The sequence below is a fragment of the Anarrhichthys ocellatus genome, unplaced genomic scaffold (genome assembly GCF_004355925.1).
Source record: "Anarrhichthys ocellatus isolate YVR2014 unplaced genomic scaffold, GSC_Weel_1.0 scaffold36, whole genome shotgun sequence".
In the NCBI taxonomy this organism is placed as follows: domain Eukaryota; kingdom Metazoa; phylum Chordata; class Actinopteri; order Perciformes; family Anarhichadidae; genus Anarrhichthys; species Anarrhichthys ocellatus.
The window spans coordinates 2,489,478-2,502,868 of record NW_022280066.1 but is presented as its reverse complement, the minus strand read 5'-3'; the positions used below and the strand labels follow the sequence as shown (position 1 = coordinate 2,502,868).

Genomic DNA, 13,391 nt, shown 5'->3' with positions numbered 1-13,391 from the left:
ACACACACACACACACACACACACACACACACACACACAGTCTGGTGTAATAGCAGAGACAATCCTGAGACCAGAGAGATACAAAAAAACAAGTAATGTGAAAAACATTGAAACCTTCAAGGTCATGATGTTGGTCATTAACCGTCCTGTAAAATAACACGGCAAATTAATTGAAACTGTGCGGGTGAAAACAGCTGGATCCGTGCACGTGAAAAACAACAAAACCAAATGTGCTACTTCAGAGCTGGACAGGTGCAGCTCTCCAAATGTGAAAGAACACTCAATGAAGCTCTTCTATTTGACCGATTATGTAGATGATTTTCACCTAATACTTCACGAGCTGTAACCGCTTCTGGTCCCAGACCTCTGAATTATTGGCCACATTTCTAATTTGTTCAGCGACTCAAACCAAGCCCTGAGGAACAGCAGTGGGCTGTGAGGCATATTTGGCATAATGCCTTCAGTTGGATTTGCAATAAATGAAAATGTAAAATTGTTTAGAGTACGAAAAAAGAAATTTGCTTCATTTTAAGTTGAAGTGAGAGAATCAGTTTCACAGTTGGAGTCCTGCCAAAGTCTATCAAGGTGAATGAGAGCGTCGTGTGTCATGCGTTACCTTCACTGCAGAAGCGGCCCTTGTACTCTGTTTTGGAGCAGTCGCAGACCGGCTCTCCGTCCACCACGGAGCACGTACCTCCATTCTCACATGGGTTCACCGTGCACCACCCTTCTGACTCCAGGGGCACATTAAGGCTTCCCAGGAACAGGGGCTGTGAGATGCCATATTTGAGGTCTGTAATTGAGCCCCTGAAGGGCTGCATGTTTCGCACCGTAGGCAGTGTGAGTGCACCGTTGCGGATATCCTGAGGCACTCCACCCAGGAACAGATCGCTGACGATTTTCATGAATTGACGCTGCGGCCGCACCTCATCTGCTTTGGCCTGGCCGTCCAGTACCAGCACTGAGCGCAGGTTATACCTGCTCAGACCGGCAGAGTGCCAGCTGCCGTCATCCACCCGTCTGTCAGACACGACCGTGGTCTCAGCGCAGTCGATGCTGAAACTAAGCTGCAGTCGGCCCTCCACCACCGACAGCTGCAGAAAGTCACAGTAGCCGCCATCGTCAAAGTACAGCAGAAGCGACTCCGAGGCTTCCGTCTTCAACTGGAAGCTGAGGTCACCGCGGGTGCTGGCATCCCAGCGGAGGTAGCGGGCCCACTGACCTGGTGTGCCTAAAAATTCCAGTCCCAGACATGTGCTGAGGAACACTTGCAGAGTGATGGAGAAACCTACAGGACCCATAGCTGCAAAGGATGTTTTACTCCAACAAGGTGTCTGAGGGAAAGTCAATCTGAAGGAAATCTTAGGATGGTCAGACTGAATTTAAGGGATCCAAATGTTATCAACAATACGTGTAGAGATATATTCTGATAAATATTTCTTATAAAAATATGTTTTTCAAAGGGAAAAGGGCAGTAGTGGGAGAACAGTCGTTGTGGTTAACAGTCTTCGGGTCAGTATGTTCACATCAGTAAATTGTCCAGTAGTTGCAGGGCAGTGGTCGTATGGAGGAAGTGTTGTTTTCCTCCGTAGGGTTAAAGAGAGGACCGGCAGGGGGAGGGTGATCTTTTAATAAGTTTCTTTTACACTTCAGAACAGATGCTATCAAGACTCGTGGTGCTAGGTCTGATGGAACGGACTTCTCTGGCTATCAGGGTGAGATGAATCTCCTTCATGTTGTCCGTTGGGAGATGGAGCTGACAAGGGATCCACTGGCCTCTCTTACTTCCATCACTGTGAAAAAAAAGAGAGAGGCAGAGGGTTACCATGGGTCAATCATCCTTGATGTTACTACAGCACACATCCTGAGGCGCTTTCTGGCATCTAAATCTCATGACAGCACATGGCATGCATGTGTACAATCTAATCAATGGTGGTACTGGTTCCCATTCATGTCGTTTCAGAACATATAAAATGCCCTTAATGTGCTTAATGTATCATGTTGAGTGACAGTTGTACTTCCATCATTATACTCTGTAGGCTACTTGGACAGTTTCATTCATAATGATATATACTATTTAATCAGTTGATATATTTCTTTGTCGAAAAGCTTATTCTGCAAATCATGGGTGCGTTCGTAAATCCAATCAGACGCTCTACGTTAAGATGACAGAGCGTTTCCATTTCTACATGAATTAAGGAACGGGTAGGTTCAAACCTATGGAAGAAAGACTTTCCTATGAATACTTCTTATGCAAAACAGAGCCTCCTGTGCAAGAGCTGGTCACCAGCGAGGATGACAGAGATTATGATGAGATTACACTGGAAGCATGTGCCTATGAAAAGAAGTTAGAGAACGTAGGCTACAGATAACGCTAGGACCTAGTGAATATGTAACCCAGCTAAACCTTTCATGAACTAGTATGGCAAATAACTTTCAGACGCGTCAGTGTCCTTAAGAGACTCCTGGAGTATTTTTACACTGTTGTATCATCAAAGTGTGACTGATTCAACATTGTATGTAAATATAATTTCCCAACAGGAATGTCCCTTTCCTCTGAAATGTCGAATAGTTCCGTTTTTATTTGATGGATGGTACAATCAACACAAATTACATGAAGGAAGTTGTTGAAAAGAGGACAATGTGCATCTTCCATAACACAGTGTAGAGCCTGTATTTTAGTGGACTGCTCACAGCTGACATGTACTGTACCGTTAGCAGCCACCAATGCTAATTAAAAGGGCCTGTGATATTGCTGCATCTCTCCCTCCTCCACAAAGGTTGTTTGGAGTTATCGGTCATCTGCTGGGTAAATTAGTCTCATTATTCTCATGGCAGTGCATGACTATCCGTCAGCCAGGCAGACCGCCTTTATCTGATCAGCAGCACGGAGAGGACGCTTTCTGCTGAATCCTGTTAAATACTAAGAGAAACAGAAATACTGATGCAATGTGAAACCTACTTTGGTGATAATTCAGAGTATTTCACTGCAAGTGACCCCTTTTATCTTAAAGTCACATGACATATTGTGTCTATAAAATATTGATTGGAGCCGCTTTAATCAAAGTGTTTGGTAGTGTAACCCTAACAGCATGTGAGACATACAACTATAACCACACCTGCTCACAGCACAGCTCAGTGGGAATATCCCGGCTTTATGGAAAAAGGGCTCCATGTAGAGGGAATGTTCCTTACTAATTGACAAACTTTATCTAACTATAAAGCAAGGAATCTCTGTCTGTCCATCCCGTCTGTACCTCCTTTTCATATATTGTGAACTAATCATCCCATCTACATGGTGGGTGGGTTGCTGGGAACCCAAGAAAGTGTCGTGTCCAATATGGGACAATTTGGACACTTTTTGAGTTGTATAAAAAAAAATAAATAAATAAAAAAAAACTTTGAATATTGAAACAGCGCTCAGTGCAACAGCGGGGGCGGAGCTCCAGGGCTGTGGGCTGTCGTCCACAGCAGGCCTTTACAGGTTGTGGCTCATTGATTGCAGTTTTCTTCTGCTGCTGCTGGATGCTGGCTAAACTAACGTTACAACCAAACGTCTTCACTTCACTGGAGCTTACAAGTGATAAGCGGTTATCAACAACACTGCAAGCAGCACTTCCAGGAGCCAAGCAAGTGGCACGCTCTGATGGCCACACACTCTGAATTGGTCACTGCACTACTTGTCTAAATGTGAATGCACAACAGGAGATCTAATGGTGGCTGGACATGAGCAATTTCAAAATAACAAGGTTAAAGACTTTCTCTGTCATACAAAACCTCACCCCAACTTGTTTAAGTGATAAGCAGCATATGTTGATATGTTTTGATGGTGGACAGCAGTCACTCTGGTAGACAAAGTATTATTTTCTATATTAATAGATATTGTATTCATAATTCTGTAGAATTGTTGTTCTTAAATTAACTATGCTCCATCCATCCATCCATCCATCATCTTCTGCTTATCCGGAGCCGGTTGGAGGGGAATCCAGGGGGGGAGGGGAGTCCAGCCACCCGATAAAAGGATTCTCATTTTGTCTTTTTGAGTACAAAATTTCATTCTTCGGGTCACAACCCAAATTGGGAGCTTTGCCTTCCGGCTCAGCTCCCTCTTCACAGAAACTGTTCGGTACAACGACAGCAGCACTGCTGACCCCACACTGAACTGCCAGTCCATCTCACACTCCATTTTACCCTCACTTGTGAATAAGACTCCTCGTTTGGGGCAGTGATTCATTCCCAACCCGGAGGGTGCAATCCACCATTTTCCGGCAGAGAACCATGGCCTCAGATTTGGAAGTACTGACTCTCATCCCGACCGCTTCACACTCGGCTGCAAACAGCCCCAGTGCGGTCGAAAGGATACAATCTGAAGGAGCCAACAGAACCACATAATCTGCAGAGAGCAGAGACGCAATTCTGAGGTCCCCAAACCGGACACTCTCCTCCCCCGACTGCGCCTTGAAATCCTGTCGATGAAAACCACAAACTGGATTGGTGACAAGGGACAACCCTTGCGGAGGCCAACACACACTGGAAACGTGTTCAACTTTATCTGCATTGCTTCCAGGGTAGGCTGATCAGTGTGATACCAGGATACTTGGACCACACTCCCTTTTTAAAAATGAGAACCATCACCCCTGTTTGCCACTCCACAGGCACTGTCCCCAACCTCCACGCAACACTGAAGATGCCTGCAGCCAAGACAGCACAATAATGTCCAGAGCCTTCAGCATCTGAGGGCCAATCCATGGAGCCTTGCCGCTGGGGAGCTTGTTGACTACCTCAGCAACTTCTTCCAGGCATATGGATGGATCAAACTCTGCTACTCCACGGAGGACATGTCGGTCAGGAGGTCCTCAAAGTGCTCTTTCCACCCCTATACAATATCCCCAATCTGGGTCCGCAGTTCTCCTCTCCTGCTGAACACAGCCTGAGTCAAGTCCTGCTTTCCCTTTCTGAGTCGTCTAACGGTTGGCCAGAACTTCATTGAGACTAACCGAAAGTCCTTTTCCATAATCTCCCATAACTCCTCCCACACTCAGGTTTTTGCTTTGGCAACAGCCGCAGCTGCAGCCCATAATGGAGGCTTTTAACATTGCTCACTCGGATTCCATGACCCTAGCCTCTCCCAGGATGCACGAAGTTGGGAGTTGAAGACCTCGCATACAGGGGCCTCAGCCAGACGGTCTCAGGTCACCCTCACTACACACTTAGGTACATTTAAGTCCCTTGGCAGAACTATAGAGTCCCCAGTTGGCAGCCTTTCCAGAACACCACCCAGAGACTCCAAGAAGGTTGGTTACTCCGAACTGCTCTTAGATTCATAAGCATAATCAACTGGTCTGGCCCATCCCCTGGGACCACTTTGCTTCGGGAGACCCTACCAGGAGCCATTGTCCCCGACTACACAGCTCCAATTTGAGAAAATCAGCATCAGCCGATGCCTGCACTCACAAGGCTGATTACAAATCAGGGCTGGGGCGATTCTTCAAGGACTTCATAGGCTACAAAAACATGTCTATTTGCATAACGTACATCTGCAAGTTGCAAGAATGGCTGCGCCTGGAGACAGCATGCATGTCTCCGGCATCCATTCCCCAGAGTCTTCCTTTGTTTTATAATAAAGTTTAATTGTGCAGTAATTACATAATTTAATCGGTTTCTTGTTATTAATTGTCTTGTTGCTTCACTTTGTTGTAAAGCACTTTGAACGACGCCCCTTGTATGAAAGGTGCTAAATTAATAATAATACATTTTATTTATATAGTGCTTTTCAATATTCTCAAAGACACTTTACAAACATTAAAATCATCAAAAAAAGCTAAACACCAAAAACATAGAACATACATTCGTCACACATTAAAAGCAGTTAATAAAGTTTATTTTTACTATCAAACAAGCTGCAGCTAAAACCCTTACCCACAATCCTCTAATGTTTGGAAGCATTTTAGACAGAGACCAAACTGTAAATCCTTTCACTTATTGCCCTTGTCCAACACTGAAAATAAAAAAAATACGTTTGATTATCTCAACTGCATATTACTCCAGTGATGAAATAAATCCACATCATAACTTGTTTGAAGTTTTAAGTCAAGTATTTCAGTAAAAATATTGATTCTCCAGTTCAGGGAACAGGTTGCTATGACCTACAGTTATATTTTTTACATTTGTTTGTTTTCAGGAGATGATTGAATAATCAAATATTCAAGTATAAAATCAGACAAGGTTCTGATATTTATTTTGGTAAAAATAATCGTTAATCAGGAATTTAAAAAATAGAATCTGTGTCAATGCTGGACGTAACGCTGCCTGTGAGAAAACAGTAAGACTTAAATTCCTAAATTTCAAAGCTCATTATATATACACACACACACACACACACACACACACACACACACACACACACACACACACACACACACACACACACACACACACACACACACACACACACACACGGCCCCTCTTAATAGCATGTACAATGTTTACTCCCTCACTGACAAAGTTAATGGAGAACCAACGGAGCACAGCTAGTTAGCTAGTCAGCTGTTAGCAGCCAGTGCTTGGCAGAGTCTTGCAGTGTTTTTGGCTACAACGAGCTAACAGCGTGTACACAAATATGACAGTGAAAGAAGCTTGAATAATAGCTATATGGGACACTGAATTTGATGGACTTACTGTTTAATAGACAACAAATGAGAAAAGAATTACAGCCCACCAGCTCATATTGGTCGACCAACCAGCGCCGCTGTCACTACACACTGCTGTGGCTATCTGTAGCTCTCGCACCACTAATTCATCACGTTTCTGCAAACCATCAACCCAGTACCATCTCAATAATCATGGTCATTAAACGTCAGAAGGATGATCAATCATTCATTAATAATGTTCATGTTGAAACTTTACAAAGTTAAAAATTCAGGACAAAGCTAAGCTATCATTAACAGAGAGACGATGGCTCACATGTAAATAGGAAGAAATATGAAATTCACCACTCAAATAATTTCACATTAAATGCGCTTGACATTTTACAGAACATAGTGTTGCCTGCAAAACTAATAACACAACCAGTGAAATTGGCAAACAACCTAAAAACAATGTCAAAGCTGGATGGAAGTGACTTCCTGCCACGATGGAAACATGTCTGTTCAATAAATAATGATGTAACGAGATCAAGAGATGAGCAGTTTGGTCCGATTACGTTGCACAGGGGTTTTAAACATAGATGTTTCGCTACAGGAGTAGCTTCGAGGTTAAATGAAAGTTTAAACATACTAAAAGCAGCAAAGAACCGTCTGTAATTACTTAACTTTCCCCCGATCAGAATAATCAATCCATTCTGACTTGACCGACAAATAACTCGTATGACTACGAGTGACTAATGAGTCACATGACTAGTGACTTGAGCGTCAACTTCACTTTTAGTTTCACGTGGGACACGAACAGCAGTGTCACATTATTCTGGTCATAATATAAATACACAGCATACAAACCCTAACTTTGATCTTCACACAAGGTCCCTCTCGACCAAATCCTTTTTCTCTCATGACATTAGTTCAAATAATATTGACTTTTTTTCTGTTCACTGAAATCTGGCTCACAGAAGGAGACTCATTTTTTAATTTTTAATAAACCTAGATTTTCAGGTAGAGGTGGGGAGCTGGCAGCCATTTATAGGAACTCTTTAAATACTCTCCTGTCTCTGTTGGTGACTTCATATGCTTTGAGCTACAGAGTTTTGTTTTCAGAGGAAGTATTTGATTGCTTGGTATTGTGATCTATAGACCTTCCAAGTCCAATGCTTACTTTATCTCAGAATTGTCAGAGCTGTTGTCTGAATATGACAGAGTTTTGATACTGGGTGATTTTAATATGCATGTTTGTTGTCCCTCAGATCCTCTCTCTACTGACTTCATTCATCTGATTGACTCATTTAGTCTTTCAGTCAGTCAAAAGAGCCTACACACTTAAAAAGACACACACTGGACTTGTTCTTTCATCCGATATGTGTTTGGATTCCTTACAGATAACATCATTTTGTATCTGATCACCAACACCAACGCTCTTTGCATCCAGTCTTGCACCACAGCTACACTGATATCATTAACTCCGATGAGTCAGAAATAAAAACTGTGCCTCCATTCTGGATTGTATTGCTCCTTTTAAACTTAAGAAACATAATCTGGTCATAATATAGATGTTTATGGCTTAATGAGCACACTCATTAATGGCACACTCGTTTATGGCTTAATGAGCACACTCAATGGCACACTCGTTTATGGCTTAATGAGTACACTCCCTCCCTAAAAAGACAGTGTTGTAGAGCAGAGCAAAAGTGGAAATCTGATAAACAACTGTCACCTCTTGACCATCTTAGAAATCTAATGCGTGCCTTTCAAGTAGCAGTTAAGAATGTAAGAATGGCTTTCTTTGCAAATTTCGTTGCAGACCATCACCATAAGGTCAGAATCTGCCATTCAGTTCAATAAATTGTGTTGTTAGTCCTTCTTCACATTCTGGACTTCAGTGCAGCCCTTATAAAGAACTTACTTTCATAATAAGATCACAGATGTCGGAGCTCATTTTGCTCAACTGGCAAAGGCTATCTCTGTTATAACCTGTTTTCTCTCATTTTGAGAAATATCTTTGAGAAATGTGAACAAATCAGTAAAAGCCATGAAATCAACAACTTGTACTCTAAAAAGATGTGTTGGGATTACATCTAAAGAGGTCTTCAACACTGTGGGTTCCCCGGTTATTTCTATCATAAACAGCTCATTAGTCACTGGACACTTTCCGTCACGTTTTTAACATGCTGTCATACAGTCCCTCTCTAAAAGAACCAAAGCCTTGACGCTGTTGATCCAGCCGCCTACAGGCCTATTTCTAAATTGCCATTTTCATCAAAGGTTTTAGAGAAGAAGAAAAAAAAAAAGTTTATTAGTTAACCTTTTTAAAAGACAAATGCATTTTAGATAAATTCAAATCAGACTTTGGTTTTACACACAGTGCAGAGACAGCTCGTCTAAAACTGACTGATGACCCTCTTTTAAAAGCAGATGAGTCACTCTGTTCCATTTTTGGTCTTCTTGATATCAATGTGGCCTTTAACACAATAGATCATGAAAATTCTTTTGAACTGTCAGAGGGATTGGGTCAGTATCACGGGTCCTGTTTATAAATGGCACATCACTTGCGGAGTCCCACAAGGTTCTATCCTGGGTCCGGTACTCTTCTCACTGTACATGCTTCCATTGGGTCACATAGTGCAAAAACACAAATGACCCCTGCTGTATTTGCCCACCATTCCCAATGACCCCAATAGCCTCATCCCACTGCATACTTGCCTAAATTAAATAAAAGAGTCAAAACTACCCACAGCTACACAATAAGAAAACAGAGGTTTTCCTGATTGCACTACTGAAGCAGAGTTCTCTGCATAGATTTAGGTGTGCAGATACCCATTCCTGCCTCAGTCAAAAGCAACTTCCACGGCTACGACTGGTTCAGATCTCTGCTGCCAGGCTTTTAATGGGCATTTACAAAAAGGGAACACATCACACCTGTCCTAGCATCTTTGCACTGGTTCCCCTACATTTTAGAATCACTTTTAAAATTGTACTACTCACTTTTAAAGCACAACTTGGACTGGCCCCAGTGTACATAATGGTTCTCTTAAACACCCGAGATCTGCTGGTCGGCTACTTCTTGCTGTTCCCAGGTCCAATTTTGTGACTCGAGGTATCAAGCATTTTCAGGTCTTCCAAGCTCTGGACTGCACTTCCTGTAGAGATACAATCATCTACATCAACTTTTAAAACATTTCTAGAAAAAAAGCCTTTTTTTCAGGATGGCATTCTTAAAAAGGTCTAAATGAAATGTGTCCGTATATGTGCATTTATGTTCATTTGTGAGGTGAAACATATGTATAGGTACATGTCTATAGTCATACACATGTATGCACATATTTATTTACTATTGTTATGTTCCGTGATGTCCTGTTTTAAGTTACCTTATTGTCCTGTAAAGCATTTGAAAAGTGCTAGAAACATACATTTATTATAATAACTTCTGCCTATAAGAGATATAGATATATATATCTATAGATATATATAGATAGATATATAGATATATAGATATATAGAGATAGATAGATAGATAGATAGATACTGCAACAGTGTTTTTTTTTACAGCAAAAAGCCACACTGTTTCTGCAAATAAGGTAAGAGAGTAATGTTTTCAGAACATAACCGTGTATATTCATAGTGAATATATTTATGTTACCACTCAATATGCACCCTTATCAATATGACGGCTGCCAGTTCAGCTCTTTAAATTTAAACTTGATTCTGCAGATTTAAACATTATACTAAAGAACAGCATTTAGGTCTGACGTAGAAATCAAAGTGAAATTAAACAGAAATAAACGAAAGTAAAATGGACTTCAGCATCCAAAATGGGAACGTTATCGTTGGAAGGAACAGAACAAATACCCAACAGCAGGAACGCCAGCTACGCTTCATGTTTTCCTCATGTCGAGCATATTTACCAGATATGGAAAAACACAAAATTCACTTTCTATTTGTTGCAGCATTTTGAACATGGCCTTAAAATGTCCTTGATTGTGAAATCTAACGATTGAGAAAATGATCACACTCGGCTCAAATAATCGTAATCAGGCGATCATGTAATAATTGGAATCAGGCATGCGTAGTTTTCAGAATATTTACTTTTTTTAAAGCCTGATTTTCACATGGAGCATTTTTGTAAGCATCATCAAACATTGGATTTCATCTCTAGAAGTTTTGGATGGTTTTTTAGCGACACCGACATAAGGAGTCATCAACCAGTAAGACAGAAAGCATTGGCCATGCAGGTGCTTTGGACTCTAATGCATCTTCCCTTTGCCTGCATTCCACCTCTTTCTTCAGACGTCTGCAACATGGTGAAGCACTAAAGCTAGCAATCACAGCATTTTGCAATATTTAAAACATTTTCTTTCACAGACTGTTGCCCAGATGGTTGTATAATAGAATATATTAAAGCTTTTTTTTTTTTTTTGAAAGTTATGATACATTTTTGGCAATCCAGGTGAATATGTAGAAATATTGATATAACTGGTTCATAATATTAATAACAATTATAATAATAATAATAATGTCATACAAACATTACGTAGTCAAGTATTTACTGGTCAATATAAACTGATTTGGGAATGGACATGCGTGTTGCTGTGTATTTCTACATCACACAGTGTTCACATATTAGACATGTATCTCCTCTAAAAACAAACAAACCATGATATTTATTTTCTCTTTATTCTGAGCTGTTATGAAATCTCAGCAAAACCTTCTCACAAGATCCTCTGGCTTGGATCTACACGTACTGAGCTCCTTATAAGCCGTCATGTTCATGTTTGATTCTCTGTGTCATTTCATTAAATACTGACCATTTTTACACTCAAATATTTTTTAAAAATCAGGCTGTTTTGTTTATTTTCAAACATAACATGTATAGTCTGCCACTCAATGAAGTTCAATACGTTACTATTCAAAAGAGGTTGCTATTCTCAACTATTCTTTTTATATATTTTCCATTTTACAACTGTGCTTAATTGTAAAGCCAGACGTGCTAAAAAATTGCACAAAATATCAGCTTTCTGCCGTTTTAGTACAAAACAATATGTGCATTGGCCTTTAAAAACTCATATCAGCCCAGCTGTATGAAAGCTTAAACTGAACCGACTGTCCTTCCTAAAAAATATATTTTGACAAATTACAAAAGGAGGTTTTCTTTTCTTGTTCATTCTTTATTTATTGGTGTGTTTCTCTGCAACAGAGGCAGTACTTTTCAACCGTCCTGCATGAAGTATATTTAGTGTTTTCTGTTGATTGGTGTCTAATATGAATCACCTTGGCATGCAACCAAGCTCTTGTCCTACTCTGCATTCACACTTAAGAGTATAAATACTGCACTCATGTTTACAAATGCAGACTTATTCTGGCATTACGTGTGTGTGTGTGTGTGTGTGTGTGTGCGTGCGTGCGTGTCTCTTTTGTTGCCGTGTAGGGAGCGTCAGGGGTTAAAAGGCTAAACGGCATGGATCATTGTTCTCGGTGAAAGGCTCCTTTGACGAACCCCACAGGGACGAGTCCACATACACACACTGACAAAAGGCAGCAGCACTCTGGATACTATTAACAACCACACGGACTGGGACGGAGGGCGTGTGTGTAAATGCAAATAAAAGCAGCCCACCGGTAGGCCCGTTGCGTTTAAATGGATGCCACTTGCCAGTCATTTTACAGCAGGTGCCCTGATCTCACACACACGTCTCACAAAGACACACACGCTGTCCAGACGCAAGTGACAAAATGTCCTCCACAGCTTGCAGATGATATCTCAAAACGGACAGGCGGCAATTTTTCTGATTTGCTCGAATCGTTCAGTGTGAAGCCGATGCACACAGACGCCAACGCTGCATGTGACATCTCCCGATAGATTCAAAGAGGTGCCATTTTCTTTTGCCCGTCTTTGTTGCTGCAGGGATACATTTGACCAGGACATGCAACATGACAGTGGAGGGGAGGAGAGACAGCAGAAGGCGAGATTAGTGGAAATGCAGAGAGAGAGAGAGGGAGTGATGTTCCACCTCATCTACTCTCACTCATGCATCGCATGAAACACCCGGACTCCACTCTTCCTCTTCATCACGATGCAGACACACACTTCATCACAATTCAGCCACAAACCGTAGTGGTTAAATAAAGCAGGAGGTACCCACCATCTTAGGCTGGTATCTCTCCGAAAGGCGGAGCTAAGGGCACGTGAATAACATTCTCATGCATGGTAGATACACTTTATCAAAATACTGTGATGTAGTAAAGGCTCCGGAGACTCGCTTTATGGATGAATAACAATGTCTACAACGGCCTCATGCACTCAGAGATTTTAAATACAGTATGGATCATCTCTGACAGTACTCGTGTATATATCATCCTACTCTAAAAGAACTCTACCATGTGGTAAGTCTGGCCAAAAACACCTCAGCACCCACATGCAATAGATCTTTAAAGACAAGATGGCATTCATCAGCAGAGGGACAGTAACACAGACTCACTTTTCAAATGAAAATGAAAGAAATCCCCAAGTCAAATTAGGGGAATCTTCCTTTGGTATGTTTGCAAAATGATTATAACTATTTGTAAATACGTCCACATTTTTGTACTGAGCCCTTCTTTCTATGTTCAGCCTCTGCTGCTCATTTTAAAACAGACAGAAATAAAAACAGACGTATAAAAAGGCAGTGAAATGTGAGGTTGAGTGAAAGAGATGAAGGATGAAGGGTGTGTGATTTTGGGTAGGGGCGATATTGTGGCGTTGGTTTGGTG

At 41.4% G+C, this 13,391-nt stretch overlaps 1 protein-coding gene across 8 annotated transcripts in view; it reads right to left on the bottom strand.

The window, feature by feature from the left end:
- nrxn3a (neurexin 3a) overlaps positions 1–13,391 on the bottom strand; it is a 147,177-nt gene that overhangs the window by 130,458 nt on the left and 3,328 nt on the right. For 7 of the 8 annotated variants that reach the window (XR_004213417.1, XR_004213418.1, XM_031866738.1 and 4 more), the window contains exons 2-3: positions 9,630–9,784; positions 617–1,793 (exon numbers count right to left, since the gene is read on the bottom strand). Coding sequence is in view for 6 of the 8 variants with exons in the window: in XM_031866738.1 (XP_031722598.1) it covers positions 617–1,301 (685 nt within the window). In the remaining 2 variants the exon portion in view is untranslated. The remainder of the gene's footprint in view (positions 1–616; positions 1,794–9,629; positions 9,785–13,391) is intronic. The other variant, XM_031866736.1, reaches the window with a different exon arrangement.